Below are 25,393 nucleotides of genomic sequence, written 5' to 3'. Positions count from 1 at the left end.
GAGCTGGACACTTCCAAAGCCCCCGGGAGTCTTACACGCAGCGACCTCCCACACCATTCGGGGTGAGCTGGACAGGCATGGGGACCACCCTCCCCATCACCATCCTTCCCCCCCTGCAACAACCACATCAGAACTCTCCGGATCCTTTGTCTTGCCCTACGTGCCAGGGCAGGATGTGGGGGTCACCAGAAGCCTGTGTTACCATTTCACACGCATGAGGGCAGAAGAACCCGTCAAGCGGCCTCCCCCAGGACGGAGGCGGGGGCAGCTCTGGGCTCAAGGCCAGGCAGCAGCCAGGAAGTGCAGAGTCAGGGGCTGGACAGGAACGGTGCTGAGCAGGAGCCCCGGGGGACAGATGACGGGGACAGGATGGGGACCGTGTGGTGGGACGTGTGGAGGTGACATAAGGCCAGAACGGGAAGGGTCCCCAGAGGTGGGGCCGGAGTGCAAGCTGCCCTGTTGTACAGCGGGGAGAGGAGCACCCACGCAGAGGGGTGCTTGGGCACACAGGAGGGCCCACTGCCCGTGGAGCAAGCCCCAGGTGGCCCCTAGCAGACTTGCCAGTGGGGATGGGCTCACGCTGTTGGGGACAGGGGCACCTGTCACCACCCACCTGCAGCCCCTGGAAGCTGTCCCCGGGTGCCGCACAGGGCCTGCCATGAGTCTGGGAGACGCCCTGGGTAAATGGAGGCCCCGGGGGTAGGACCTTCAGGGCCTGTTTACATACAGCAAGAAACAGGCCCAGGCGAGGGGCCACCGTCCCCATTCCCGCCAGTGCAGAAAGTTCTGGAAAGTCACAGGTAATGAGGAAGGGCAGCCAGGAGTGGGTGTGGGCAGGAAGGAGACCCACTTCTCACCATAAAGCTTCCCTGGTAGAATCTTCACCTCTTGTGAGGATTACAGTCAAGATTTTTAACATAAACTAAGCGTATTTTAAAGACAAGAGATGCTTCAAACCACCACTCTCTGCAAAAATGCCAAGGTTGTGCAAAGAAGAGAGAGCAAGGGTAGGACCTGGAGGAGGGGCTCAGGGTCAGGAGGCGGGAAGAAACCTGGAATCCACGGGGCCACTCTGTGGCCGGACACCTTGGTCCTCACACAGAGAGAAAAAATCACATCCATATAACAAAGGAGTCTTGAAAATTAAATTAAAATCAAGCAGGCGGAGATGTACGGCTGCAGACGCCTCCTCGGGGCCGGACAAGGGGTGAGGAGACAGAGATAAGAGGACACATCCTGAGGCCTGTTGGGCCCGGAGGGAGGGCAACGAGGTAGCTCACGTGCACAGGAGGACCCCCCACCCAGCCACATTCCAGAAACACGTGGGAGAGGATCCCGGAAGTGTGGGTCCTGGCAGCCGGGAGGGCGTGGGAGTGGGACCTCGCAGACGCCCGGGTCTGAGAAAACTCTCAGAAAGCCATCGGCCTGCTCCTCCAAAATGCGGGCAGATTCGAGGGGGGCATCGGGGCGGGCCTGGGCGGGACGAACTGCGGAGACTCCTCAACCCCCACGAGGGTCCCCCACAGCCGCGCAGGCCTACAGGGCAGAAGAAAGGGGAGGCTCAGGCTGGACGTTTTCCAAGAATGACGAGCACAGGGGACGGGGCACCACCTCATTCTATCACAGCACAGAGTGAATAATTCACGTCTGAAGTTTAAATCCGGAAACAGCAGCGTAAGCATATTGTTGGGAGCATGGAGGCAAACCCCAAGAAAAGCCACAGGAGCTCTGCCCAGAGGGCGAGGAGGGAGTGCGGGGAACTGCGTGGTCACTCTAACACGCACACACTATTCACCATGTTTAAGTACTACTTGGATAAAACACTTAAGTAGCCGTTTCGGTTCCGTTCTTCAAGATGGGAAGGCCATGGCCCACGAACAAGACCTGGGGCAGGGCAAGCCGGGTCACCAGTGACTGGCCCACGGCCCACCCCGCTCCTTCCCGCTCAGCTAGGGCACAGCACACAGACTCCAGGCTGCACGGCAATCGATAAGATGATTCTGGATAAAGTGCGTTCTCACTGAGATGCGTGTAAAAGCTACATATTCCTTTCGCCACTGGATCTGAAGTATCTGCCCAAGGCCACGCAGCCAGCATTTGTGGAAGGGGGCCTGGGGTCCCAGGACCGGCCACACATCCCCAGGCCAAGCGCCCCGCACCCTCGGGGCATTCCAGCACCCTGCCTGGGGACATCCATCCGTGGTTTTGGGCAAGGAGCCAGGCCAGGCTCCATCTAGCTAATGGGGATGAAGCCCACAGGGCAGGGCCACAGACACAGGGCTACCCCACGCAGGGTGGGAGGGACCCTTCTTCAGAGGCTGGCCCAGGAAGAGGCAGGTGACAGGGGAGGGGCGCTCCGGGGCCCTGGGAGCTGGGTGGCCGTGAGCAGGGGCTGTGGGCCCACAGACTCTCTGCCTGCCCTGACGGGCAGCCCGGAAGGTGAGGCCCAGGAGGGCCAGGGGCTCGATTTTGCTTTTCCAGACTCTCCGTGTGACAGAAGGGCTGTCCCCTCCTCCCTCCAGCACAGAGGCCTCACACACCGGTGGCCAGTAAGGAAGGTGGGTGACCAGGCAGGGCCTCTCCGCCCACTGCCCAGCCCCAGAGAGACCTCTGCAGCCAGAGAGCCCCTGTGACTCTGCCATGCCCTGGGGGCAGGGGGCACATCCTGGAGATGGGGTGGGGGACAGCAAGGAGGAGGGCCCCCAAGGAAGGCGGTGCCAAGCAAGCGGGTCCCCGGTGAAGGACGATGACCCCAGCTGCCAGGACTCACCAGGCCCCACCAGAGGGCATCAGCGTAGGTATCAAAGTGATCGTTCTCGCCCTTCTCTGCCAAGTACACCAGAAACGAGGCCAGGATGAGGCAGAGGAAGCCGATGTACCAGGCAGTCACCAGCTCCTGAAAGAGAGGGTCACGTCCCGGCTCCCTGGCCCCAGCAGGCACCACGCCCAATCCAGCTCTCTGTCCCCACAGAGCCCTCGGCAGCCCAGGCCGGCACCTGCTTGGCCGCATGGCCCTTAGCACAGGGCCGCTGCGGGGGTGGGAGGGATGGTGTGTGTGGTCCTGGCTGTGTGGTCCCCGTGCCACGTGGCCCCTGCACCTGCTCACACAAACCCAGAGGACGGCCGCTCAGTACAGCCCAGCTCACCCCGTCCACCAGGTATGGGGAGCACCCCCACAATCCTGAGGCACTCCCGCTGCAGATCTGGGACTGCTGAGAACCTGTCCCACCTCCCCACGCCTGGAGCAGGCAGCCCGACTGCCCACTGGCTGCCCTCCTTGGGGACAGACCCCCTCCCCGTCCAGCCTCAGGACTCAGACAAGGACAGGAAAGGAGGCCATTTGGGCTGGCGGGGTGCAGTGTGGGCCTCGTGGGGGCTGCCTGGGACACGGGGCTGGGCTCCTGCCAGGACGTGGGGCAGGGGCACCTCAGGGCAGCCGCTGTGAGCCCGGGCGGCACAGACCCAGGCTCACCCACCAAGCACAGAGCGAGCCGCAGAACAGCCGCTCTGGAGAGAGATGACCAGACGGACCGGGTCATGGAAAGACGCCCCCAGAAGAGGGGATGGGCTGGTTCCCAGCTGACCCGCCCCCTGGGCTCGGTTCCCCAGGGCCGGCGACCCCGCGCCAGCGCTCACCTTGCTGTGGGCGTAGACCACGGAGCCCAGCAGCTTCCAGGTGCCGCCGCGCCGGTCCATACGGATCATCCTGAGGATCTGTAGGAAGCGCAGGCTCCGGAGAGCCGACGTGGCGAACACGTTGCCCTGGGAGCCAGCGGCCAGCACGGCGATGGAGGCGATGAGCACCATGATGTCTGCGGGGGACGTCGCGGCTCGAGGCGGGGCCGGCCCCCTGCACCTCCGTGCCTGGTGCGGATGAGGGCGGGGCCCCCAGCCACGTGGATGCGTGGCAGCCCGGGGACGCCACGGCCGTCCACCTAGTCCAGCCTTGCCCGGCACGGCTGCTGTCCTGCCACCTGTCCCCTCCTCCCGCCACCAGGCCGAGCCCACCACAGGCTCAGATGCCAAGAGGGCAGGTGGGAGAAACTTCCAGAAGGAGCCAGTCCTCAGCTTCAGCCTCAGCCCGCCTCCCGTGCCCACACACACTCAGCTCTTCCCGGAGCTGGCAGCCCCCGCCTGCATGCACACGTGCACACACGCACACACATGCCCCGCTCACCTGTCACACACGCACATGTGCACACACGTGCACACGCGCACCCCGCTCACCTATTACGCAGAAAGGCTTCCGGGCAAACTTGAGCCGCCCCCTCCAGCCGCGGTACCGGCAGCAGCAGCCGGCCGCCCAGATCCGCACGAAGTACTCCACCCCGAACACCACGATGGTCACGATTTCCTGCAGGAGAGGCCGCGTTGAGCCACCCCCGGGCCTGCGTCAGGGCTGGGACCAGCCTGACTGAGCGGGAGTTAGGGTGGGGGGCCCGGCCTGTGTGGGCCGGTGTCAGTGGGAGGGGTCCCACACTCTGGACCCGGATCAGCCTCCTCGAGCGGCCCCTCTGTCGCCAACAGCAACGGAGACATCGCTCTGTGGTTGCCATGGCGCCCGCCCCTGCCTGTCAATTGCCGTCAGCTTCTCAACCCCCGTCCCACGCCCACGCCCGCCGGGAAACACCCCACACCTCGGGGCCAGGGGGCGCCTGGGCCCTCGGGCTCCAGTGAGCAGGGGGGGAAGGGGTGGGGGAGTGGGGTGGCTGTCAGATGCTGTGGGGACACAGGGAGGGCAGCGGGGTGGACCGTGTGTGGGGAGAAATGGGTGGGAGCACTGTGACAGTCGCGGTGGACGCTGCGAGATGGCTCATGTCAGGAGGTGAGGCCAGAAGGGGCCCAGGTCCACCAGGCTGGAGCTGGAAGAGCAGGGGCCACGGTGGGGGGGCGGGGGGGGGGCGTCTCTGCGGGGGAGGCCAGGCTCATGCAGGAGCAGGTCGGGGGGGGGGGGGGGCGGTCAGAGGCTCGGAGGGATGGGGATGGGCCAGCGACCACAGCCTCCGTGGCCGCACACCCACGGGGGCTCACCAAGATATAGAGTGCGCCCTCGGAGCTCTTCTCGTACTCCTTGATGGTGGAGAAGACAGACAGCACGAGGCAGGAGAAAACCAGCAGGAAGCTGCGGGCAGAGGCAGAGGGTGTCAGCGGCCGCCACAGAGGGGCCGGGGAAAAGCGCGCCGCACGCACGCACACAGCGCCCCCGGGACTCCTGCCTCAACAGCCCTGGGCTTTGAGACGGTCCCCAGGCTCTCGGGGGGACACCGGCTACCCCGTGGACATCCCTCAATGAAACTCATCCTCCTTGTTTGTAACATCCCTTTCTTGGCTCCGAAACGGAAACCGCCGATCTTCCAAGTAGCACCGGCCCAGGGCCTTGGCCACGGACCCACGTCCGGGCCGCACCCGGCGGGCGCGCAGAAGACCCATCGGTTCCCGAGAGGTGGAACCAGGAGGCCCCATCTGACACCAGCCAGGGTGTCCGTCCAAAGGCTGAGGGTGGGGTCTGAGGGCACAAAGCACACAGTGTGGGGAAGCTGGACAGGGGCCCGCACACCACACCCCTCCCGTGTGTTACTGCCACCCTGGACGTGCCAGGGGGAGAGACCACAGTGGGGAGGCTGCTGTGTGGTCCGCCACGAGCCCTGCCCCCCGGCCACCTCCAGCCGGACGTCCTGCCGGCACACGCAGCCCCCAGACGTCAGGGCCTCGGCCGGATCCCGGGGCATCTCGGGCAGCCCGGCCCCTCGCTCCCCGAAGATGGGCAACCACGTGCAGAGACACACGACCCTCCCAGGAGCGTGGCTGGTGAGGGCGCTCCCGGCGCGCACCCCACTCCGGAGCAGAGGCACGGACAGCAGATGACAAAGGCAAAGCCGGTGCCCGCTGGCACACACAAAACCACGCGAAGAAACAGTCACATCTCAAAACCACAATTAATTTCCTTTGCTCATTAGACAATTTATTCAATTAACCGAGCGCTGGAAAAAAAACGTCCAGCTATCTCATGTGTCTTATATTTATTCATAATTCTCTGCCTGGTGGTATTTTTTCCCGACTCAGTCAGTGGAGAAGCAGCATTTACACACAGTGCCTCTGCCAGGAATGGGGGACCCGGAGACTCCAGGGCTCTGGGTCAGGACCCCGGAGGCCTGGGTGACAGGAGAGCCCATGGCAAGGAGGCCACCCAGCCCAGCTTGGCCCGGGGCAGAGGTGCAGAGAGCCCAGGGGAGACGTGAAATCTGGCAGGCTTCCCTGAGAAGGTGTCCACAAAGGCAAAAAGGAACTGGTGGGGCCAAGAAGGGAGAAGGGAAGGGGTGGTCCAGAGAAAGGGACGACAGGGGGTCCCAGGACTCAGCAGAGGGCAAGTCCAACCAGACTAAAGAATGGGGCCTGATGGGCCTGATGCCATTGTCACCCACGTGGGGGGACCCGGAGAGTCCACACTCAGACTCACACTGTACGAAAACATTACCCTGAAGTAAAAAGGGAAGGCCCAAGTCCCAAAGCAACCGGGCCCTCCCGGCCCTGCTTCCTGAGGGCAGCTCTGACTGGCATCTTGGAACATTCCGGAATGGCCTGGCCGTGCTCTACGGACGCAGAGCCCTTCCCAGAAGGCAGGGACTGGGATGTCCAGGGCCACGCCAGCAATACAGGAGAAGAAAAACCCGAAGCCAGACACGGTGAATGTTCCTAGGCCACCAGGTGAGCAGAGTGAACCTGAGCAGAAGCCACCCGGCTTCTGAGGTTTTGGAGCAGGTGGCCACAGACGGCAGGTGGGTCTGCACGACGGGGGAAAGGGGTGGGGCCTGCCCACCCATGAGGAGGAGGAAGGAGGCAGGCAGCCGCGTGGGGCACCCCACACCCGCAGCAAAGACAAGCAGATCCCCATGGAGAGAGGCCGCCCACCCGCCCAGCCTCCAGGCCCAGGACTCGAGTCTCCAACAGATCCCAGAGCCTTCCCTCACTCCCCAGCTGGCCCTGCAGGCCGCTGAGCAACGGGGAATACACTTCTTTCCAGGCCTCTTCCCATCTGCAGGCACCTTGGTGACAAGGGTGCCCTGCCATGCCCCCTGCCACATCCACACTCATACCCACCTTACACAGGGGGACACCGAGTCTCAGAAAGGGGGCTCTGCCTCTGGCCTCATGATGCCAGAGCACAGTGTCCTTGGTGATGGGGACACGTGGGTGGGGTCCAGCCCTGGGGAGCCTGGAGGAGGGGCCAGCCTCCTGCAAGGCAACAGGGGAGAGTCACCAAAGCCCCGCAGCCCATGGCAGGGCCCCTGGGCTGTAGCGGTTGGGGCCCTGGGCAGACCTGGAGTTTCCTGTGGGTGCTCAGGGGTCTGCAAATGGCCAGTGTTCCCACAGTCCTTTCCCTCAGCGACCCCGTGACCCTCAGTCCCGGCTCCTGACAGCTGTGGGAGGAAGGGGCCCTTCTTCCCACCCCTCGCCCTAGGAGAGGTGTTGGGGACGGTGCACAGGGAAGACCAGCACCACCGCGGGGGACCCTCACGGCACGGCCACGTGCTCAGAGTGTGTCCCCTCCAGGCCCCGAGGACCGACGTGGCTCATGAGGAAACGTTCAGATAGAAATCTGTGCTGTGCTGGCGCAGGATGGCTGGTCTGCTTCCTCTTGATGGGGACAGGTGAGTGGCTCTACCCACCCACAGGCTCATCCCAGCCTGGTCTCTCCAACACCCAAAGGCCCAGGTGGGGGAGGGCCTTCTCATGCCCTCCAGCCTGGGAACCGTCCAGGCTGCAGGGAAAGAAAGGAGGGAGGAAGCGTCCCCGGTGCCAGAATGGGGCGGTTTCCCTGCAGCCCGAGAATGGTTACGATCGCGAATTCTCCGGCAGCGGTTGCCAAGGAGACCAGTATCTCAAGCAGCCCAGATTCCAGGGGCTGGGATGGGGGGGCGAGGAGGGGGAGCCAGGGTGACAAGGGAACTCAGATGACGCTCACGAGCAGCGAGGAAGCGGGCCACCTGGAGACGCAGCTCTGGCTGGAAGCACTCCCCCGCTGGCTGCCTGCTGCTGCGCCCCAGGACCCACAGCAAACACTGTCTGCACCCGGCAGCAGGAGAAACCACAGCCAGACGTCAGGAGGGACATCTGAGCCACAGCCCGAGCTCTGAGCAGAGGACTGGCAGGGTCCTGAGGGCTGGGGTCCTGACACATGGACAGCGGGGAGGGGCCCAGAGCAGACGCGAGGTGACAGGAGAGACAGAGGACGGTGGAGGCAATCACATTGGCCGGAGGGGCCCCTCCTGGTGGTCAGCCTGCAGCCACACCTGCACGTCATGGGGTGCGCCCTGTGGGCGTGTGCGCGTGTGTGGGTGTGCACACGCCTGTGCGGGTGTGCACCTGTGCGGGTGTGTGCACATGTGTGCTCTGCCTGCCCTTGCACTTGAGACAGAGGGGCAGCGCCCACCTCCAGGGAGAGACTCCTCTGCTTCTGCTTCCGTCTCCCCATCCCACACCCTCGCCCCATCTGGCAGCAGGGAATTATTTATTTTCTGGGAAAATATGACAGAACCCCTGCCACCTGGCTCCTCAGTCCTGATTCACTGCTGTGGGGCCAACTGGGAGGGTCCCTCGGCACTGGCAGGGCAAAGCCCCCGTGGTCAGGCCCACCCCAGACCCCTTCACAGCCTCCAAAGACTAACTCAGGAGATGGCTGGGGCTGTTAATCTCATTTGTGTACTTAGTGAAATCACCATCCAACAAGGGAGCAGCAGGGATCGGAGAAGGTTGCCAGCACACCACTGTCCCTCCAGCCCCCACTGGCTGCTCTTCAGCAAGTGGGGAAGGGTCTCTGACATCCAGCCCCGCCCCTCCAGGCTAGAATTCACAGTGAGTCTACTATGCACCAGGCCCACGACAGCCCTAAAGGCAGAAAATGTTCTCACCCATTTAACAGACGGGAAAACAGAGGCTCTGAAGCACCTCACCATGGCCATTCAGGGTCGAGCCTGAGCACCGTCTTCCACTGTAGAAATTCCCTCTCCCCAGAAAAATGTCCATCCCAATCAGGCTGTGCCTCCCTGGGGGCTGGGTGGCCCAGAAGCCCAGCAGGGCCCGGGGCTGGGCTAGCTTCCAGTGTGAGGCCAAAGCAGGCCCTCCCGCCCAGACTGGCCGCCGGGCCGCGGGAGCCTCCCGCTCACCTCGTCCGCTAGGACTGCAGCCGGCGCTACAGCCCGGAATCTAATTTCGCCCCTAATGAACTGCTCTGCCTGCAGGACATGCTGCCACTTCCAATCTCCAGTAGCGACGGAGCCCGGACTGCTGACGGCTGCTCCAGGCGTAAACCAGATGTGAAAAATCACTTTGAGGTCCCGCCAGCATTGGAGGGAGGCCAAGGCCGCACTCCTGAGACCCCTCTTCTGGAGCCAAGTCTCACCCGTGGGCGTGGCCTGCCCCCAGCCCACCTGAGCCTGCTAATCAGAGAACGGAGGCTTCTTGGTGGCACCTACCTGCACCTAAGGCTGGGGAGGTGATGGAGGTGCGACAAATGCCTCAACTCAGGAAGTCCCAGACCTCAGAAGGTCCGGCTCTTGGCCCGGCACTTGAGTCCCCCATAAACAGCCTTGGCCTGCCCAGACCCCACCCCCACCTCACTGCACCCATCCACCGACTGGCGCCCGTGGCCACCCCACAGCCACACCTTTCACACTAATGCCCCTTCCTCTCCCAACACCCAGGGCAGGAAGGTGCTCTCAGGGGACCCCTTGAAGCCCCCCACTGGCCAGTGACCCCAGGATGGCCAGGGTCCCTCCAAGGTCTCTCTGGACAGGGGGCCATGCAGGTCAGATGTCCTTCCCTCCCTGAGCCTCGCCCCCTAGTCATCCACCCATCAGAAGCCCCAAGTTCACAGAGGCCCCCAGCCCCCCTTTTGCCCACTGCAGACCTTGCCCCCCTCCCCAAGAGAGCCAGCATCCTGGTGAAGCGCCAGGTGCTCCAGGACTGGGAGGTGTGCAAAGGGACTGAACCCAAGGGGCCCGGGCAGGAAGCCCGCTGGCTCAGCACACAATAAAGGCCATTTCCCCAGGTGCCTCCTGCTCGATCCTGGGAGCCCGGGGTAATTACCACCTGGCTCACACGAGCACACCAGAGGGGCTCCCCCCACCCCACACCCCGCCCACACAGGGGCTGCGCCGCAGTCTCTACTTTGCACTCCTGGGTCTTCTCTGCCTCCCCAACCCCACCCTTCTCATAGACGATTGTGACCTCCTCCAGGCTCACAGCCTCCGGTCAGAACCCTTCTAGGTGTCCCCCTTCCTCCAAAGACCTCATCTTGGCCCTTCCATCTGATGCACCCCGTGTCCCGTGTCCACCGTGCCCCACTGCAAACACCTGCCACCCCCACCAGAGACCATAGGAAGTGTGCTTCACTCCCCTTTTGTCTATTTCTCAGCTTCCGCAAGCCAGCTTCCCTGCCCCAGGGCCTTTGCACACACTCCTCTTACTGCCTGGAGTTCTTTCCTGCTTGCACATCCACCATAGGGCTGCCTCCTCCTTGTCCTCAGGTTTCTGACAGGCTGCCCAGCCTTCCTACACTGGTACCCTCTAAGCAGGGGTCCATTCATTTCCTCTCCTGCTCTCTCTGCTGGCCCCCGAGTACACAGTCAGAACCCACACACAGGGGTGGCATGTGCATCCTGACGCATGACAGCCAAGATGGCCCTCGTGAGGTCAGATCCAACTGGAGAGCAGCCCCCGGCCCCATTCAGACAAGGCTCAGTGGTGGATCCTGAACAGTCTCTAAACACCACTGGAAAGAACTGGAAAGAAGGGGCCCACGGGTAGGAGGCCTGTGTCCTAGAGGGACCCAGAGAGCTTTCAAAGGCAGAGCATGGGGGTCCTGAGACCAGGAGGGGCTTGGCCCTGTCTGAGGAGCCTGGCCACACAGGAACCCACAACAGGGTAGATGTGGCTCACTTCCAGCAAGGCCACACCCCAGAGGAAATGACGGAGGTAACTCGTGCCCATCCACACAATCACAGGGGAGCCTCGTGCAGGATGAGGAGGGTTCCTCTGAGGCAGCCAGCGCTGCTGTGGATGTGAGCTCTGGGGTCAGGACACAGCAGAACTGTCATCTGCTGAGAAGACATCACCTTTTGGGGAGAAGGTGCTCAGCAGTGGGATCAGTTAGGACCACGCCCCACAAAACATCCCACATTCCCTACATGAGCACAGGAACCAACAGACCTGCCTCCCTGCCCCACTGCCCCCTGATGTTGATGGGACAGCCAGGCCTGCCTCCCCCAGGGTCATTCTCCCCCAGACTCTTCCTGAAGAGCCTCCAACTGGCTCTTGGGCTGGCCCATCCCCTGTGCTCCCACGGCTCACAGCTCTGGCATACTGGTCCCCTAAAATCATCCCTAGTGAGTGTTTTCTTGGACTCCACTCACATGCCTCCAAGTGACAGGAGGCTCACCCACAGGCAGAACCCCTTTTTAACATGCCCCCTCCTTGGTCCCAGTCCTCCCCCAGGCATGTGCGTGGGGTCCATTCTCCAGGCCAGCACCCACAGCCACTGTCTCCTCCCAAGCTATAAGCCACCGAGGGCACAAGGTGAGGGGAGTCAGGGACAGGGCCACCTTGTCACCCAGGGAGCACCAGGAGCTCTTATGACAGAGACAAAGCCCAGTGCTCGCCAAACAGGCACATGTAATTCCACAGGGAAACTTCACAATATGTCGTTAGCGTGGAAAAGGACTAGAGAAGTCTGAATCTTATCTCGTTTAAAAAACGCATAGGATGGGCACAGATGCCTGAAAATAAATCAGGTGACACAAACGTTCTTCTCCTGTTTGACTGTATCTCCCCAGCTCCCCACGAGGGGCGTGTATTATTTCTGTCATCAGCAAAGACGACAGACCATACCCAATGGTTTAAGAAGCTGCTGGCGCCCCTCACTCAGGTAGGGTTGAAACACCTGCTTTCTGTCCATGCCACATTCATTCAGCTTTCGGCTAGTTAAACCACACGTGCCTCAGACATGCAGGCAAGAATGCTAACTGGGAAGAAAGGATCGCTGGGAGCACAAGCTAAATCTGGAGATGCAAGCAAGTGGTCCAGGTGAAAAGGGCTGGTGCTTGTGCAGCCTCCCCAGCCCCTTCCCCAGCACCAGCCAAGGGGCCAAGGGGCCCCTCACGCCCCATGGGCCTTGGCTGGTGCCCATGAAGGGCCAGGGCCGTGGGCTCCTGTTCAGCACCATGGCCAGCACCCTGGCCAGCACCATGGCCAGCACCCTGGCCAGCACCCTCTCCTGCCCACAGGCCTGGGGTAGGCCAAGGGAAACCCATCTGCCTTCTTCTTAATCCCATCTGGGACCTAAGCTCCAAAATGCTCCCCTGCTCTGCCCTTGTGCATGTGATGAACAGCACACTGGGTCAGGCCCTGCCCTCCTGAGAGAGGCTCACTGAGGCTCTGTCTGTGGGTAAACAAACTCCCATGGGCCCAGCAGGCTCCTGCGGCAAGCTGTCGGCTGCTGGGCCAGAATCGGCACTTCCACATCCTCTCCCAGTGAACTGGCTTCTCTCTGCGCCTCCCGCAGCTTGTCACCACCTCCCCACAAACCTGGGGTCCCAGGAGAAACTGGCCTTTTCCTCCAAACACTTCAAACATTTTTTTCCAAGCCTAAATGGAAAAGCAAACTCAGAAGTTCTAAGCTCTCTAGTTCCGTGGATGGAAAGAGCAAAGCAGACAAGACCTAGGGGGAAGGAGTGCAGCTGGGCAGGGGACGGCCGCACCCTGCAGGCCACCAGGAACAATCCAGGGGGACGCCCTCTGCGGCCGGGCTCACTCGGCACTACCCATCCATCCACTGTGAGCAGCCGACCTGCCACCATCACAGATGATTAAGGGACATCCGGATACACTGTTCCCAATGACTCCCATTAGGACTTTCTGTACATTTACAACATTATTCCAAGTAATCCAAAAAAATTAGAGACCTAATTGTATTCAGGCTAGATAACCAGTAGAGACTAATGACACTCAGCTCTGCAGCACGTCCTGGAGATGAAAGTCAGGCTCAGGGATGACCCGGAACACACCCATCCCCCATCTCCCCCAAGGGGAGCAGCCGTGGCCCCAACCTTCATGGTCTCTGCAAGGAGCCGCCAGGAAAGCCAGGGCCCTGCCCCCCCCCCCCCCCAGCATCCCTTCCCTTCAACCAACCCCAGGTGCTAAGCAGTGGGACCAAGGTTCTGGGCAGCTGGTGGCTGGGGGGGAAGCCAGACCACCCCCCAAGTCAGGTCACCTCTCCCATTTGTGGGGGCTGTTGGAGAAGGCCATGACCTCTTTGACCCAGCACCTGCCAGGCCTGAATCCCGGCTGCCCCACTTACCATCAAGTGGCCTTGAGTCCATGACCACTCACCTGGGGTCCTGACCTCAGCATCCGGGGGCTGACGGACAGCAGGTGTGTGGAGCACCTGAAAAAAATCCTGTTCCCACCCCTGCTCATCATCCTGGAGACTTGGGGAAGGGTCAGAGGACCCCCTTTCTGAGACCTGACTGCCCCTGTGACTGAACCCCACAGGAACCAGAGTCCAGGAGGCAAGAGGAAGGGTTAGGTTCAACACCGCACTGGGGCCAGCGTCCCCAAGGGCCACAGTCCCCTCTCTGCAGCAGGAAAGGGTGAGGCTACAGGTGTATGGCAGGGTTGGTGGTGGATTGCTTTAGGGACAAGAGGCTCCTTAATCAGCACTCAGACCCACAGCCAGTGCCCATCAGTGTGACTATACCAGGCCCTTCCTTCCCCACAATGAGTCCCCAGCCTAGTCCCCTTGGGCGCCCCACGAGGACCCATCCTGCCACGCTCAGCAAGACCCTTGCAGAGAAAGCCACACAAACTTACTGAGAGCAAATCATTCTAGGAGCACCTACTCCCCTGGAAATGTGGAGCGGACAGCTGCCCCTGGGCAGCTCAGCCGGAGAGCCCCCGGTCCAGGGACCCTGCGGTCCTCAGGGCCTTCAGCATGACCTAGACCAGCTTCAAGCAATAAAAACTCCAGCCCTCCCTGCCCCCAGCTCCAGACCAGTCCATCTGCTGAGCAGCTCATGGACCCCCTCCCCTCCGACTCTGTGGCCCCGGCTTTTTAAATTCACATGAGGAACAGGCTACAGGGAGAGCCATCTCTGCCACTGATGACCCTCTCTGACACGCACACACCTCCCCAAGAACTACAGAAGGAGAGCAAACTCACTCCGGGGGTTCACCACTGTGCCACCAGCAGCCGGGAAAGCGAGCTGAGAATGAACGGATTAGTGCGACGCATCACCACCGCGAAGGGTGGGGCCCAGCTGCTGAAAGGGGCCCCCGGGGACAAGGACAAACGGGAGTCATTTCCAGAAGCACTGCTTTCTTCAAAACCCTCCCCCCAGCACAGACGATGTTGTTCTCTGGGGACAATCTTAGGTCTGCACGGCCCTCTTCTTCGTACCTAGGACCCAGCTAAGCTGTTCCAGCTTTGCTGGGCAGGGTGGACGGGTGCCACGCAGCCACAACAGGAGGACACACTTCCTCTGGCAGCGACGGCCCGGCACGTCGTCACAAGTGAGGTGCCGTTTTAAGAGGCTGCTGGAGCTGTCAGCACATTGCTGCTGGAAAGCACCACTGGCTCCAGCCTTGCAGAAGAAAGCAGCCATGTCCGCAGCGTCTCCCACGCTCTGGGGACAGCGCGGTCGAAGGTGGGCTCAGCCTTGAGGCCCACACACACCTAAGTCACTACATGACTTAGCCGAGGACGGTGGGGGGGCTGGTCAGGACGCCCAGGTGGAAACCAGATGTCCCCGGCGAGGTTCTTTCGGGTCCCAAGAGTCCGCCCGTCCAACCCGCCCCCAACGGTGTTCTTCAAGCCCAAACCATTCTGCCTCCATGTCTGGAGGCTCAGGATGCTGGGGATGTGTGCCATTCGGCTGTGAACAGAAGACGTGTCCCCGGACCCAGGCGGCTGTAGAGCAAGCAACTTCCTTCAGGAAAACAGCAGGTCCCCCCTGCAACACACAAGCAAGCGTCTGAAGTGTCAGAGGCCTCATGTTTATGTGCGGGCTCGTTAACAGCAGCCACAAACCTCCTGATCCAGGCCGGCTACTGGCTGATGGCTGAGGACTGGCCGTGACTGGGCCGAGGGGCAGATGGCTGAGGGTGCTGTCCAGGACATGCTTGCTAACCGTCGTCCACCTGGCTGGCCAGTCTCTATGCAGGACGACGCTTTTCATTTTGCTAAGCCACAACCACGGAGACCTAGCAACAACGGCCACGAGCTTCGTGAGCACCACACACATCAAACACCACGCCGAATGATTTGCAGGAGATAAACACGGAGCTCTTGTCTTACAGACAAGAAGGCTTGGTCCCGGGATGTCAGTGGAGGCAGGACCCCAGTCAGGTGAGCCTAGAGCTAGTGGTCCCCACCACTCGCCGTCTTTCACAGGAACGTGCCCTCTGGACCATCTCCACTGGCTACAACGTCACGCCATGAATAGTGAGCGGCTAAGTGACACACCCAGTAGGAGGAATTGAGACAGCATGACCTCAGCAAGGGCGAACGTGGTGACATCCGCTACCAACGCGCCCCCTGCAACGTCCATCCAGGAACGGCCCAACATTTGTACTTGCGAATACTTAAAAAGAGCCACCTGCGAGGTATCCCAGCACCATCACGGTAACAAGAAAATGGGCACACACCAGTCACCGGTGTCCCTTATAAGCTCTGTCCCCGAAGGGGAACAGCCTGCAGCCCAGGGCCCATCCGCCATCATGAGCCTTTTAACAGGACGGGTCCTGACGCCCAGACCTGCCTCTGGCCCCACCCGCCCTGTCCAGCCTCGGGCAGATGCTCAGGGGGCACAGAACACGCACTCCGTGGGCTTCCCTGTCCCGCACAAAGGTTCAAGCCTCTGAAGGGGTCTCCCCTCCCCTCAGCCAAGACCCCGTTGTCAGTGCCTCCCGTGAAATGTCCCAAGAGCTCAGTCCTCTGGACCTTATACGTTCTACGGGACGGGTAGAAAGTCAGCTCCCAAAGGTAGCCCTGTGGCTCCACTAACAAGGACCCAGAACGTCTGCCGAGTAACGCTCATGCAGAGACCCACAGGGCCCGCCTCGGTCAGGCAGGAGTGCACGTATTAACAAAGATCTGCGGATTAACGTGTTAACTAAAACAAACTGGTAAAACCCAACCTGGAAGCACTCCATCCAGGGGCGCCTGGAGGGCTCAGTCAGTTAAGCATCCGACTCTTGATTTCAGCTCAGGTTATGATCTCGAAATTCATGGGTTCAAGGCCCATGTCAAGCTCTGTGCTGTGAGCACAGAGCCTGCTTGGGATTCTCTCTCTCCCTGTCTCTCTGCCCCTCCCCGACTTGTTCTTCCCCCTCTCTCCCTCTCTCTCTCTCTCCCTCTCAAAATAAATAAAAATAAACTTTAAAAAAAGAAAAAAAAGGAACTCCATCCGGACTCAGCCTGTGCCTCCTGGAAGTAATCTGGCTCAGTAACCTGACCTTCCGGGGTTTAAGCTTCGTTAGAAGCAGGGTGGCCCTCCCACCACATGGTGAGCATCTGGGGTCTCAGGGTCCCCAACGCACGGTGGCGCCCATGTCACTAGCCAAGCCGAGCCTCCCTCCTTCTGAGACTTCGGACTTGGAATATTTGACTTGTACGGATTTCTAATAAAACTGAGATTTTTTTTCTGCTTGAATCTGTGAAGCTGTCCAGCACTGAGCCTCCCACCTACCCTATCGCCTTGCAGACCCAAGAATGTGTGTGGAGACTGACCCCGTGTGACAGTGGACAGTGATCAAAAAATGTTATACTGGTACAGAGTGATCTCACTTTCAACGGAGGGTGGGAAGTTCTGCAAAGACGCCCGAGGTCTCCAGGCCAGCGAGGATGGTCTGCTAAGCCCTGGTTTCCCTGGAAACCACAACTCTCCTGGCATTCCCACCTTTGTGGAAATTTCCATAAGATTCTCCAAGTCCCGGTGGACACTTTCTCCCCAGGCCTAGAGAGAGGTCGGCGACTGGAAAGCAGTTGAGAATACAGCCTTCTTCTGGAAACACAGAATGCTCCGTCAGCAGAGGAGGGACCCTGCCACCGCCCCGGGGCCACACTCAACCCCCAAATGCGGTCAGACCAAGGAACAGAGTGGCCAACACTCAGGGTCAAGGCTGAGGGCCAAGGCTCCACCTCCCACCCAGGTGGCCCACCGGTGGCGGATGAGCGGGAGGGGACAGCAGGCGGCCTGTGCGGGCCAACAGTGTGACCCCACTTGGGTTAGCCAAGGCCACGCAGGGGACTGGAGCAAGGCCCTGAGGCCCCGGGCCCCAGCCTGCTGCTGGGGGGGGCAAGAGGTCACAGGGGGCCCCACAGCCCCCAGCACCGGCCCCACAGCAGATGCCATCTGAGGACACAGAGGGCTTGGCAGTCGAGCCCAAGAGAAAACAGCTCACAAAAAGTGAGCCAGTCAAGTGAGCCCAGACTTCACGGGCTCAGCCCCGTGGCCGTCACCGGCATTTTCCACCCGGCCTATTTTAAATGCAATTTCATCCTGGCAACTTAAAGTGGCTTTCAGATGTTGGAAAGGTTAAGCAATCTGTACCCCCAAACTCTCATCTCCAAGGCAGAGACCCCTTTCGGCCTGAGTGGGGCAGCTCTGGAACCCTCTCAACCTGGCCTGGCCTCAGTCTCCCCACCAGTGAGAATGGGCACCTCCCAGGCTCCCAGGGACACATCCGAGACCCGCACACTGTAGACACAAAATAAACCCCACCCCCAGCTGCAGCCAGAGAGACCACCCTAAGGAGATCCCCCTGAAGGACTCCCATCGAGCACGGGGGACACACCCCTGAAAGGTGGCCTAAGCCTTTTCTGTGGCTCACATCCGCTTTGAGAAAGTCATGGAAACTCCAGACCTTCTATCTCGAAAACCCTCTCACACAAAAACGCCCCCACTGTCAGGGTGCACAGAACGTCAGAACCCTGAGGCTCCAACCTGAAGAGTGAGGAGGGGCAGGCAGTGGGGAGGAGAGGAGGGGGGTGAGGAAAATCTGTGGGCCTCCTGCAGCTGAGTCTGACCCCTTTCCCACCCCACATGCCCAGGTCCTCAACACAGGGCCCCACCCAGTGCTGACAACACGGTCAGGTCCCCGGCAACCTCCCCCTGGACCCATGTGCAGCCTGGGCTGCTCACCCGAATCTGGGTGGGCCGTCACATGGGGCAGGTCAGCCGGGGCCGGCTGTCTATCTCGCTACGAGCAGAGGAAGGGACCCTCCAGGGCCGTCAGGGCTGGGGGGGTGGTGCAAGCTGTTTCTGCCCAGGAGGGCCCACACCTCAGCCGGTGTCGGATCCCCCCTGACGCAGGGAAGTCTCCTGTCTCCAGAAGCAGGTCTCAAAAAGCTCACACCAGGAAGGAGTGATGGCCATAGCTCTGGTCCCAGAGGCGTGTCTTCGGAGAAAGCCCCTTCCACAGACGGAAGAGGGGGAACCTGCCTGAGGCCCACCAAGCCGGGAGGCCACAGGGCGGCCACCCTCCCTCCCCACCTCTGAGAGCCACTGCCCCCAGGGTCCCCTGGGACACCCAGAGGGGCTGGCACACCTCCATCTTCCAGAAGCCAGGCTGTGGTGGCAAGAGGAGAAGAAATGTGGTCCCAGGGGGCTCAGGGCTGCCCCAGGCCCGAGGACTCCTTTCTGGCCGGGACAGACTGTATAGGCCTTGTGCCTGCCCTCCACTGGCTTCCCCAGGCCCACTCAGTGCCACGCAGGGAAGAGGGGCTTGGACTTCATTTAATTAATAAATCAACAAACCAAATGACGCTCAAATACGGGCCAGTCCTTGTGCCGGGCAAGGGGATGCGAGGGTTGCCGCACCATCGAGTAACTTGGGCCTCGAGCAGGAGACCAGCACCAGGGTGGGGCTGGGCCCCAAGCACGGGCACAGGGACAGGGGAGAACTCCACACCTGGGGGCCTGGGGGCTGAACAGGAGCTACAAAAGCAGGCAGGAGACACGTCACCATCCGGGGAGAGCCACTGGGCCACCCTGAGAGAGCAGCTCAGGTCCCCGGGGCCCTGGGAACAGGGAGTATGATGCCCATTTCACTGTGGGAAGACTGAGGCCTGCACATTCTGTGACCGCACTCAAGTGTCGCACCCAGCAGCTGCCGAGACCTCTGCTCCCCTCCTGCCAGTGAGCGAGGCGGGGAGGGGGGGGTGGAGGGAGGAGGGGGGTGAGGGGTGCTGAGAGAGCTCTGTGCCCTCGGTAGAGAAGCAGGAAGGGGCTGAGCAGGCCGCCTGGGCAGCGAGGACCACTGTCCCCCATGCCCCCACACGCCGCAGGTCTGGACATGCAGGCTCACAGACACCTGAGGTGGACCCCAGCACAGACCCCACAGACACGAGAGCCGCAACCAGACTCAGGCTTCCCTCACGCTCTGCTTTGCTCTGCTCCCCGTTCTGGATGCTGCAGCTTTTAGGGGGCAGGAGGGGCTGGATGCTTCAGGCCCCAGCAGGGAGGAGCCACTCAGGGCTGGAGACGGGGCCACATAGACGGGACCCCCAGGACGTCCTGCCAGCCAGGGACGTGCGGGGCCAAAGCACAGCGCTCGCTCCGGCAGCAGCCGCACCACGGGTCTGGCAGAGGCACCCAGGGGCTGGGGGCGGGCTCTGGCCACATACTGGAGGCCACCTTGGGCCGGGACCGGATGACCAGAGCTGGTCCCACCAGGCGGGGAGGGAGGTGGTGATAGGAGGGCCACTGGTGAGGAGACACAGGGCTCTTCCCAGGATGAACAGCATACCTGAGTACGCCTACATGGGAAGAGCCAGTCCCCTCACTGGGGCCGGTGGCGGGGGGACACTCATGTTGCCAGAACAGCCCCGCCCGTCTGGACTCCCAGGTGGTTCAGCGCTGGGCCTGGAGACGTGCCCGAGGCACCTGCCAGGGCCGTGGTCCCTCCCCAAGACACCCTCCCCTCCAGCATTTCCCTCCCGGGGTGTTCTCCCCCATCCCACGGAGGATCTGTCCAGGGCACACACTCACAGGCACATGGGCACATTCATGGGACACACACGCCTCCCGTCCTGAGGGGGCACATGGAGGTGCTTTCCCAGAATCCGTCCCTCAATCCCATCCCAAAATGCCTCTTTCATACAAAATGGCCGAGTCTCGGTCCCAGTCTAACTGGGATGGCAGAGAGCGCCTGCCTGCTCAGAGACTGTGCACGCCAACGGCCCAGTCCACACACAGCAGCTCCCGCAACACCACACACGTGAACACTCATGTGCGCACAAGGCCGGTCCGAGACCACCGGACCTGCCCCAGGAGCCAGGAGTTCCCTGAACAGGGCCTGGGAAACCAAGAGCCCGTTCCTGGGCCAGCAGCACTGCTCCTCCTGGGTGACCACTCTACCAAGGAGGGGCTCCAGAGCCCAGAATGTGCACTGCGTTAGACACATACCTGCCCCTCCAGCCGACAGGGGTCAGGGCTGCTGTGTGCGGGGGGGGGGGGGGGGGGGGGGGGGTCCAGGCTGGGCCAAGGAGAAGGGCAGGAACCGCGGGGCAAGACAGACCACAACCCTCAGCCTAGAGCTGGGACAGGGAGGTAATATTTGGACACCCCTCCTCCCCATTTCAGCAGCCCTGAGGCTCACCCTAGCTGGAGAGTGAGCGGCTTGGGGGTTGAGGAACAGTAGGCCAGCCCCTTCCCCCAGCCCCTTGCCCCCTTTCTTGGGGGAGTCTAGGCCAGAGGGGGCCTCCAGGAGTCCAGATCCAGGGGCAGGACCGGCAGCGCCACCCTCCCTCCCGGCTGGCCCTTTGTTCAGCGCAGCGGCCGTGGGGAGGGGCCTCGGGCCGAGGAAGGGAGGCTGGGGCGCCGCACATCTCCCCATCCTGCGGGGGAGGGGCTGATGAAACCCAACCAGGCCGCTGGCGGTAGGGGGATGGCTCCCCCACACCCGCCTGAACGCCCGGGCCCCAGAACTCCTTCCAAATCGCACTACCGTCTCCGCCCTTCGCTTTAGCCAGGGAACGCGGTCCCCCGGCTCAGAGCACGGCACCGGCGTGACCGACACGGGCGCTCGGACACACAGAGGCCCCCCCCACCGCCCCGCGCCCCCCCGCCGGCGTGCACTCATACAGAGCCCCCCCCCCCCACCGCCGTGCGCCCCGCGACCCCGCCGGCGCTCACTCACACATAGGCCCCCCACGCTGCCCCGCGACCCCGCGTCCGCGTCCCCCGCGACCCCCGCCGGCGCGCACTCACCCGCAGAGCCCCCCACCGCCCGAGCCCCCCGCTGGCGCGCGCTCACCTGCAGACCCCCCACCGCCCCCCGCCGGCGCGCACTCACCCGTAGGCCCCCCCACCACCCTCCGCGGGTGCGCACTCACCCGTGGGCCCCCCACCGCCCCTCTCGCCCCCCGCCGGCGCGCACTCACCCGTAGACCCCCCGCCCACCGCCCCTCGCGCCCCCAGCCGGCGCCACTCACACGTAGGCGTGGTAGACGAACGCCCAGCCGCGCGGCCGCTCCAGCACGTTGTAGAGGAAATTCTGCAGCTTGCGGTAGAAGGCGTTGCGCTTGGGGGGCTTCCCGGCGCCCGCGCCTCCCGCGCGCGGCTTGCTGAGGATGCTGCCGCGCTTGGGGGCCTCGGAGCCGGCGATGAGCAGCGCGCCGTCCCGGGTGGAGTCGGGCGCGCCGGGGTCCAACCCCACGAAGCCCACCTTGAGCTTCTTCTCCCCGCTCGGGCCGGGGTACACGCCGCCGTTGCGCGACTTCTGCACCATGGTGCCGGGCGGCGCCCCGGCGGGCGCGGGCTCAGCGGGCGAGGCGCGCGGGGGGCGGCGCGGGCCCGAGCCCAGGCCCCCGGCCCGGGAGCCGCATGGCCGAGGCGGCGGCGGCGGCGGCTCCGCGCTCCTGCCGGCCCGGGCCGCGCGCCGGGGACGCTGCGGCCGCCTGGCTCCGCCCGCCGCCTCGCCCCGCCCCCGTTAACCCCCGCGACGCCGCGCCGGCCGCGGGAGGGGAGGGGGGAGGGGACCCGGCTGCTCCAGGCGTCTGGCCGCCCCGGGGCCGCCTGGCCCCGCTCCCGCGGCCCGGTGTGCCCTGACGAGGGAATCCGGCCCCCTGGTCGTTCCCTGGCCAGACAAGCGCGCCGCCTGAGCGGCCCCCAGCTCTCCGTGGATCGGAGCGCCTGGCCCCAGTCGGATTCTTACCAGCTGGGCCCCTGGAATGGACGCCTGGGAGCAGGACGGAGGGACGCCCAGGACGGAGAGACAGGCACCGGCTCTTGCCGGACCCTCCGTGAAGGCCCAGCCCACTAGGAACTTATGCTCTTGGCCTCTAGGTGGGCCAGGCATGAAGACCCCTTAGACGCAGGTCCCCTGAGTGTACAGGGAGGCATCTGGAGACACTTCCCAAGAGGTTACCTGAACTGGGCTTTGGAGAAGGAGTCCTGAAGGGAGGCAGCAGAGGAAAGGCGAGGAGGGTTTGCAGAGGCCCCTGCAGCAGGAAGAGGGGCAAAGGTGGTCAGAGAGGTGAGACCTGAGACACTTGCCCCTGGGGGGCCTGGGCTTTCTAAGACAGACCCCAGAAAGGGCCCGCGGCAGGGGGGTGGCCGGTGGGTCCCAGGGCAAGACACAGGCCGGAGGCCAATGGGGAAACGGATGCCACAGTCCAGGAGGGAAGGTTCTGGACACCAGATGGCACGGAGTCCTCCTGAGGGCAGTTGGCAGAGGTTGCCTCCTACAGCCAGGAGGCCAGGGTGTCCTGGGGGGGAGGGGTCTTTCTAGAACCTGCTTCTGGGAAGCCAAAGGACCCATGCTTCAGCCACTTAGAGGCCCCGGTGCACTCCATGCTGACAGTCCTCACCGTGTCCCCCCCGGAGCCTCCCTCTGTCCCCCGTGGATGGTGTTGGCCGCAGGTGCCTCTCCCGACTGCAACCAGCCTCTCCCCACATTTGCCCGGCACCGAGGGGTCCACTGAGAAAGGCCCTGTGCTGAACCACCCTCACCAGTTACTAGGCTCACAAGCCAGCACGCTCTACTGCACCGGGTCCGTTGTGTCGTTTGCCCCTTTCTTTCTCTTTTTTTTTTTTTTTTTAACATTTTTATTTATTTTTGAGACAGGGAGAGACAGAACATGAACAGGGGAGGATCAGAGAGAGGGAGACACAGAATCTGAAACAGGCTGCAGGCTCTGAGCTGTCAGCACAGAGCCCGACGCGGGGCTCGAACTCACGGACCGCGAGATCATGACCTGAGCCGAAGTCGGCCGCTTAACCGACTGAGCCACCCAGGCGCCCCTGCCCCTCTCTTTCTATAGCTTTCTATATTCAGCGGAAAACAGAATGGTCAATGCAGGCACAGTGCTCATTTGTAAGTCATCTAGAATGTTGGGGATGGAGTGCCACTTAGGCCCCACATACACCTGTGCACACAGGTGTGTCCCAGGGACCACACTCTTGACCCCTACCTCCCTGCCCCTCGGTCATTAGCTACGACCAGCCAGCATGTCCCCAAATGGCTGCAGTTTTCTTGAGTATGTGTACCATCGCTGAGGTCAAGCGCAGGAAGGGGGACCCACCTGGTCACTTCAAGGGGAAGACAATGGCCTAGATCGCAAAAGGAAAGAAGCTGCCGAGACTGGCCCTGCTGCTCAGACTCTGAGCAGCCCTGGTTCCCCCTCATCCTGTTAAGAGGAAGCCCTGGTTTGTGGGGTGCCACCTATGCTGGGCATGGCCTTTCCTCGGGGACCCCCTTGTCAGGGTTCGATGTGAGAGTGAAGTGCATCCGTGGTTAGGGTCGTTTCGCAGAGGATGAAGCAGCGACTCCCAGGTATCGTTTTTGCAGACGCATGAGCATCGAGTGGGAGCAAAGTCTGTGCCGTCTGGCGTCCAGGACAAGACGTGGGTCTAAGCGTCTACTTTAGAAAGGTGTTTGGTGCTGTTACACCCTGGACACAGGCGAACCACATTTTTAAACGCTATTTCTACTGTTGCATGACATCGTTCGATAGCGGTGAGACCCCAGACCCCTCCTTGGACGCTAGGTGTCTGCTTTACTCATCACCTGCAAGCATTTTTTTAAAAAGGTGTTCCTAGCATTTCTGTTTGTCCAAGTTGTTCACCCATACCCCACCGCGTGCGCACAGACTTCTCTCCTCCGTGACGGTTCCCACCAGGTGACCCGACGTTGTTCCCTGTTGTAGGTGGACTCGGTGAAGCTGACCTGGAGACATCGGTTCCCAGCCTACATCACCAACTTGGTCTCCATCGTCTTCGTGGTAAGTTCCGGAAGGCTAAGGCGGGAGAGATCAGGGAGGCCCACAGGGAGAGTTGTGTGCTCGCCGAGACCAGAGTCAGGCGTCAACGTGACATTTGTTCTCATCCCAGAGTGTAGGGTGCCCCGAAAGTGGGAGGGGACCAGGATTCCGCAGAGACCCCAAGGGGACCCACATGCCCCAGGTTGCCTTCACAGTCCCCTGGGGGAGGCCCCTGCAGCAGGAGCACCGACAGCCAGGCTGGAGGGGAGGCTGCCGGGGACGCGCAAGCCCGCTGTTCTCTTGCACACGCAGCTTTGCCTCGACCCTCAGGGGCTGTGGCGCGTGAAGCCCACCTCAAGGCGTGAAGATCTTTGCTTCCTCTGTTTAGGATGTCCTTTCAGTGAGCTGGCTCATTGAACATGTATGCTTTCAGTGTTGTGCCACGTACAAGGATTGCATTGTCGGCAACCTGGTCAACAGTGCCCTCCACCCCTGCAGCCCAGGGAAGCAGTTCGTTGAAAATGCTAAGTTGGGGTGAATTCCATACAAGAGACAGGAATTTCATTTATTTAAAAATAGATGGGAAAGACTTTCAGGCTCAAGCCATCTTTGCCAAAACTGCACTGTGGGATCCAGAAAAGAGAAGTGGAAAAATTCAGATGCACACAGCACCCAGCTCGGGTCCGGAGGGACCTTTCACCAGGACGCGGGCGGGAGACTGTGCTGTGCGCTGTCTTTTCAGCACCTCCAGCTCCGGTCACTCCCCCCAGAACCTAGGGCCTAGCACCCTGCTCCTGGCTCTCCTCTCGGTTCCTCCTCCTGTCCCCACATCACCGGCTACACCAAGCAGCCAAGATCGGACTCCTGAGCTGAGAAACGAACATTGGCCACCGTTGCCATCTTACGGAAGGACAGCTCCGAGTTCTCACAAGTCCCCACCTGCCCCCAAAGCGCTCTTGCATGTTCCCTTCCGATCAGGGACTCACCACACGGGGCTGTGACCCCACTTCCCAGCCTGGCACCCCTGCCTTTGTGTGTGTCCTGCCATGTCCCCCAGAGACCGGCACAGGGTCCACAATGTGTGGACGGTACATATCACAGCTGCCGCTGGTGCAGGCCAAATCAAAGCACATC

At 62.0% G+C, this 25,393-nt stretch overlaps 1 protein-coding gene across 17 annotated transcripts in view; it reads right to left on the bottom strand.

Annotated features, from left to right (window-relative positions):
• Positions 1-21,945, bottom strand: part of KCNQ2 (potassium voltage-gated channel subfamily Q member 2) — a 51,168-nt gene extending 29,223 nt beyond the window's left edge. For 6 of the 17 annotated variants that reach the window (XM_053890012.1, XM_053890015.1, XM_053890023.1 and 3 more), the window contains exons 1-5: positions 21,491-21,942; positions 5,032-5,122; positions 4,228-4,354; positions 3,637-3,812; positions 2,771-2,896 (exon numbers count right to left, since the gene is read on the bottom strand). In XM_053890012.1, the coding sequence (XP_053745987.1) occupies positions 2,771-2,896; positions 3,637-3,812; positions 4,228-4,354; positions 5,032-5,122; positions 21,491-21,786 (816 nt within the window). In that variant the 5' untranslated portion in view covers positions 21,787-21,942. Of the gene's footprint in view, positions 1-2,770; positions 2,897-3,636; positions 3,813-4,227; positions 4,355-5,031; positions 5,123-21,490 lie in introns of all 17 variants that reach the window. The other 11 variants (XM_053890016.1, XM_053890019.1, XM_053890014.1 and 8 more) reach the window with 4 other exon arrangements.
• Positions 21,946-25,393: the final 3,448 nt, after the last annotated feature.

Source organism: Panthera pardus, unplaced genomic scaffold (genome assembly GCF_024362965.1).
Source record: "Panthera pardus isolate Hobbes unplaced genomic scaffold, ASM2436296v1 HiC_scaffold_25, whole genome shotgun sequence".
Taxonomy (NCBI): Eukaryota; Metazoa; Chordata; class Mammalia; order Carnivora; family Felidae; genus Panthera; species Panthera pardus.
The sequence above is the reverse complement of the archived record's forward strand: the minus strand, read 5'-3'. Positions and strand labels throughout refer to the sequence as shown.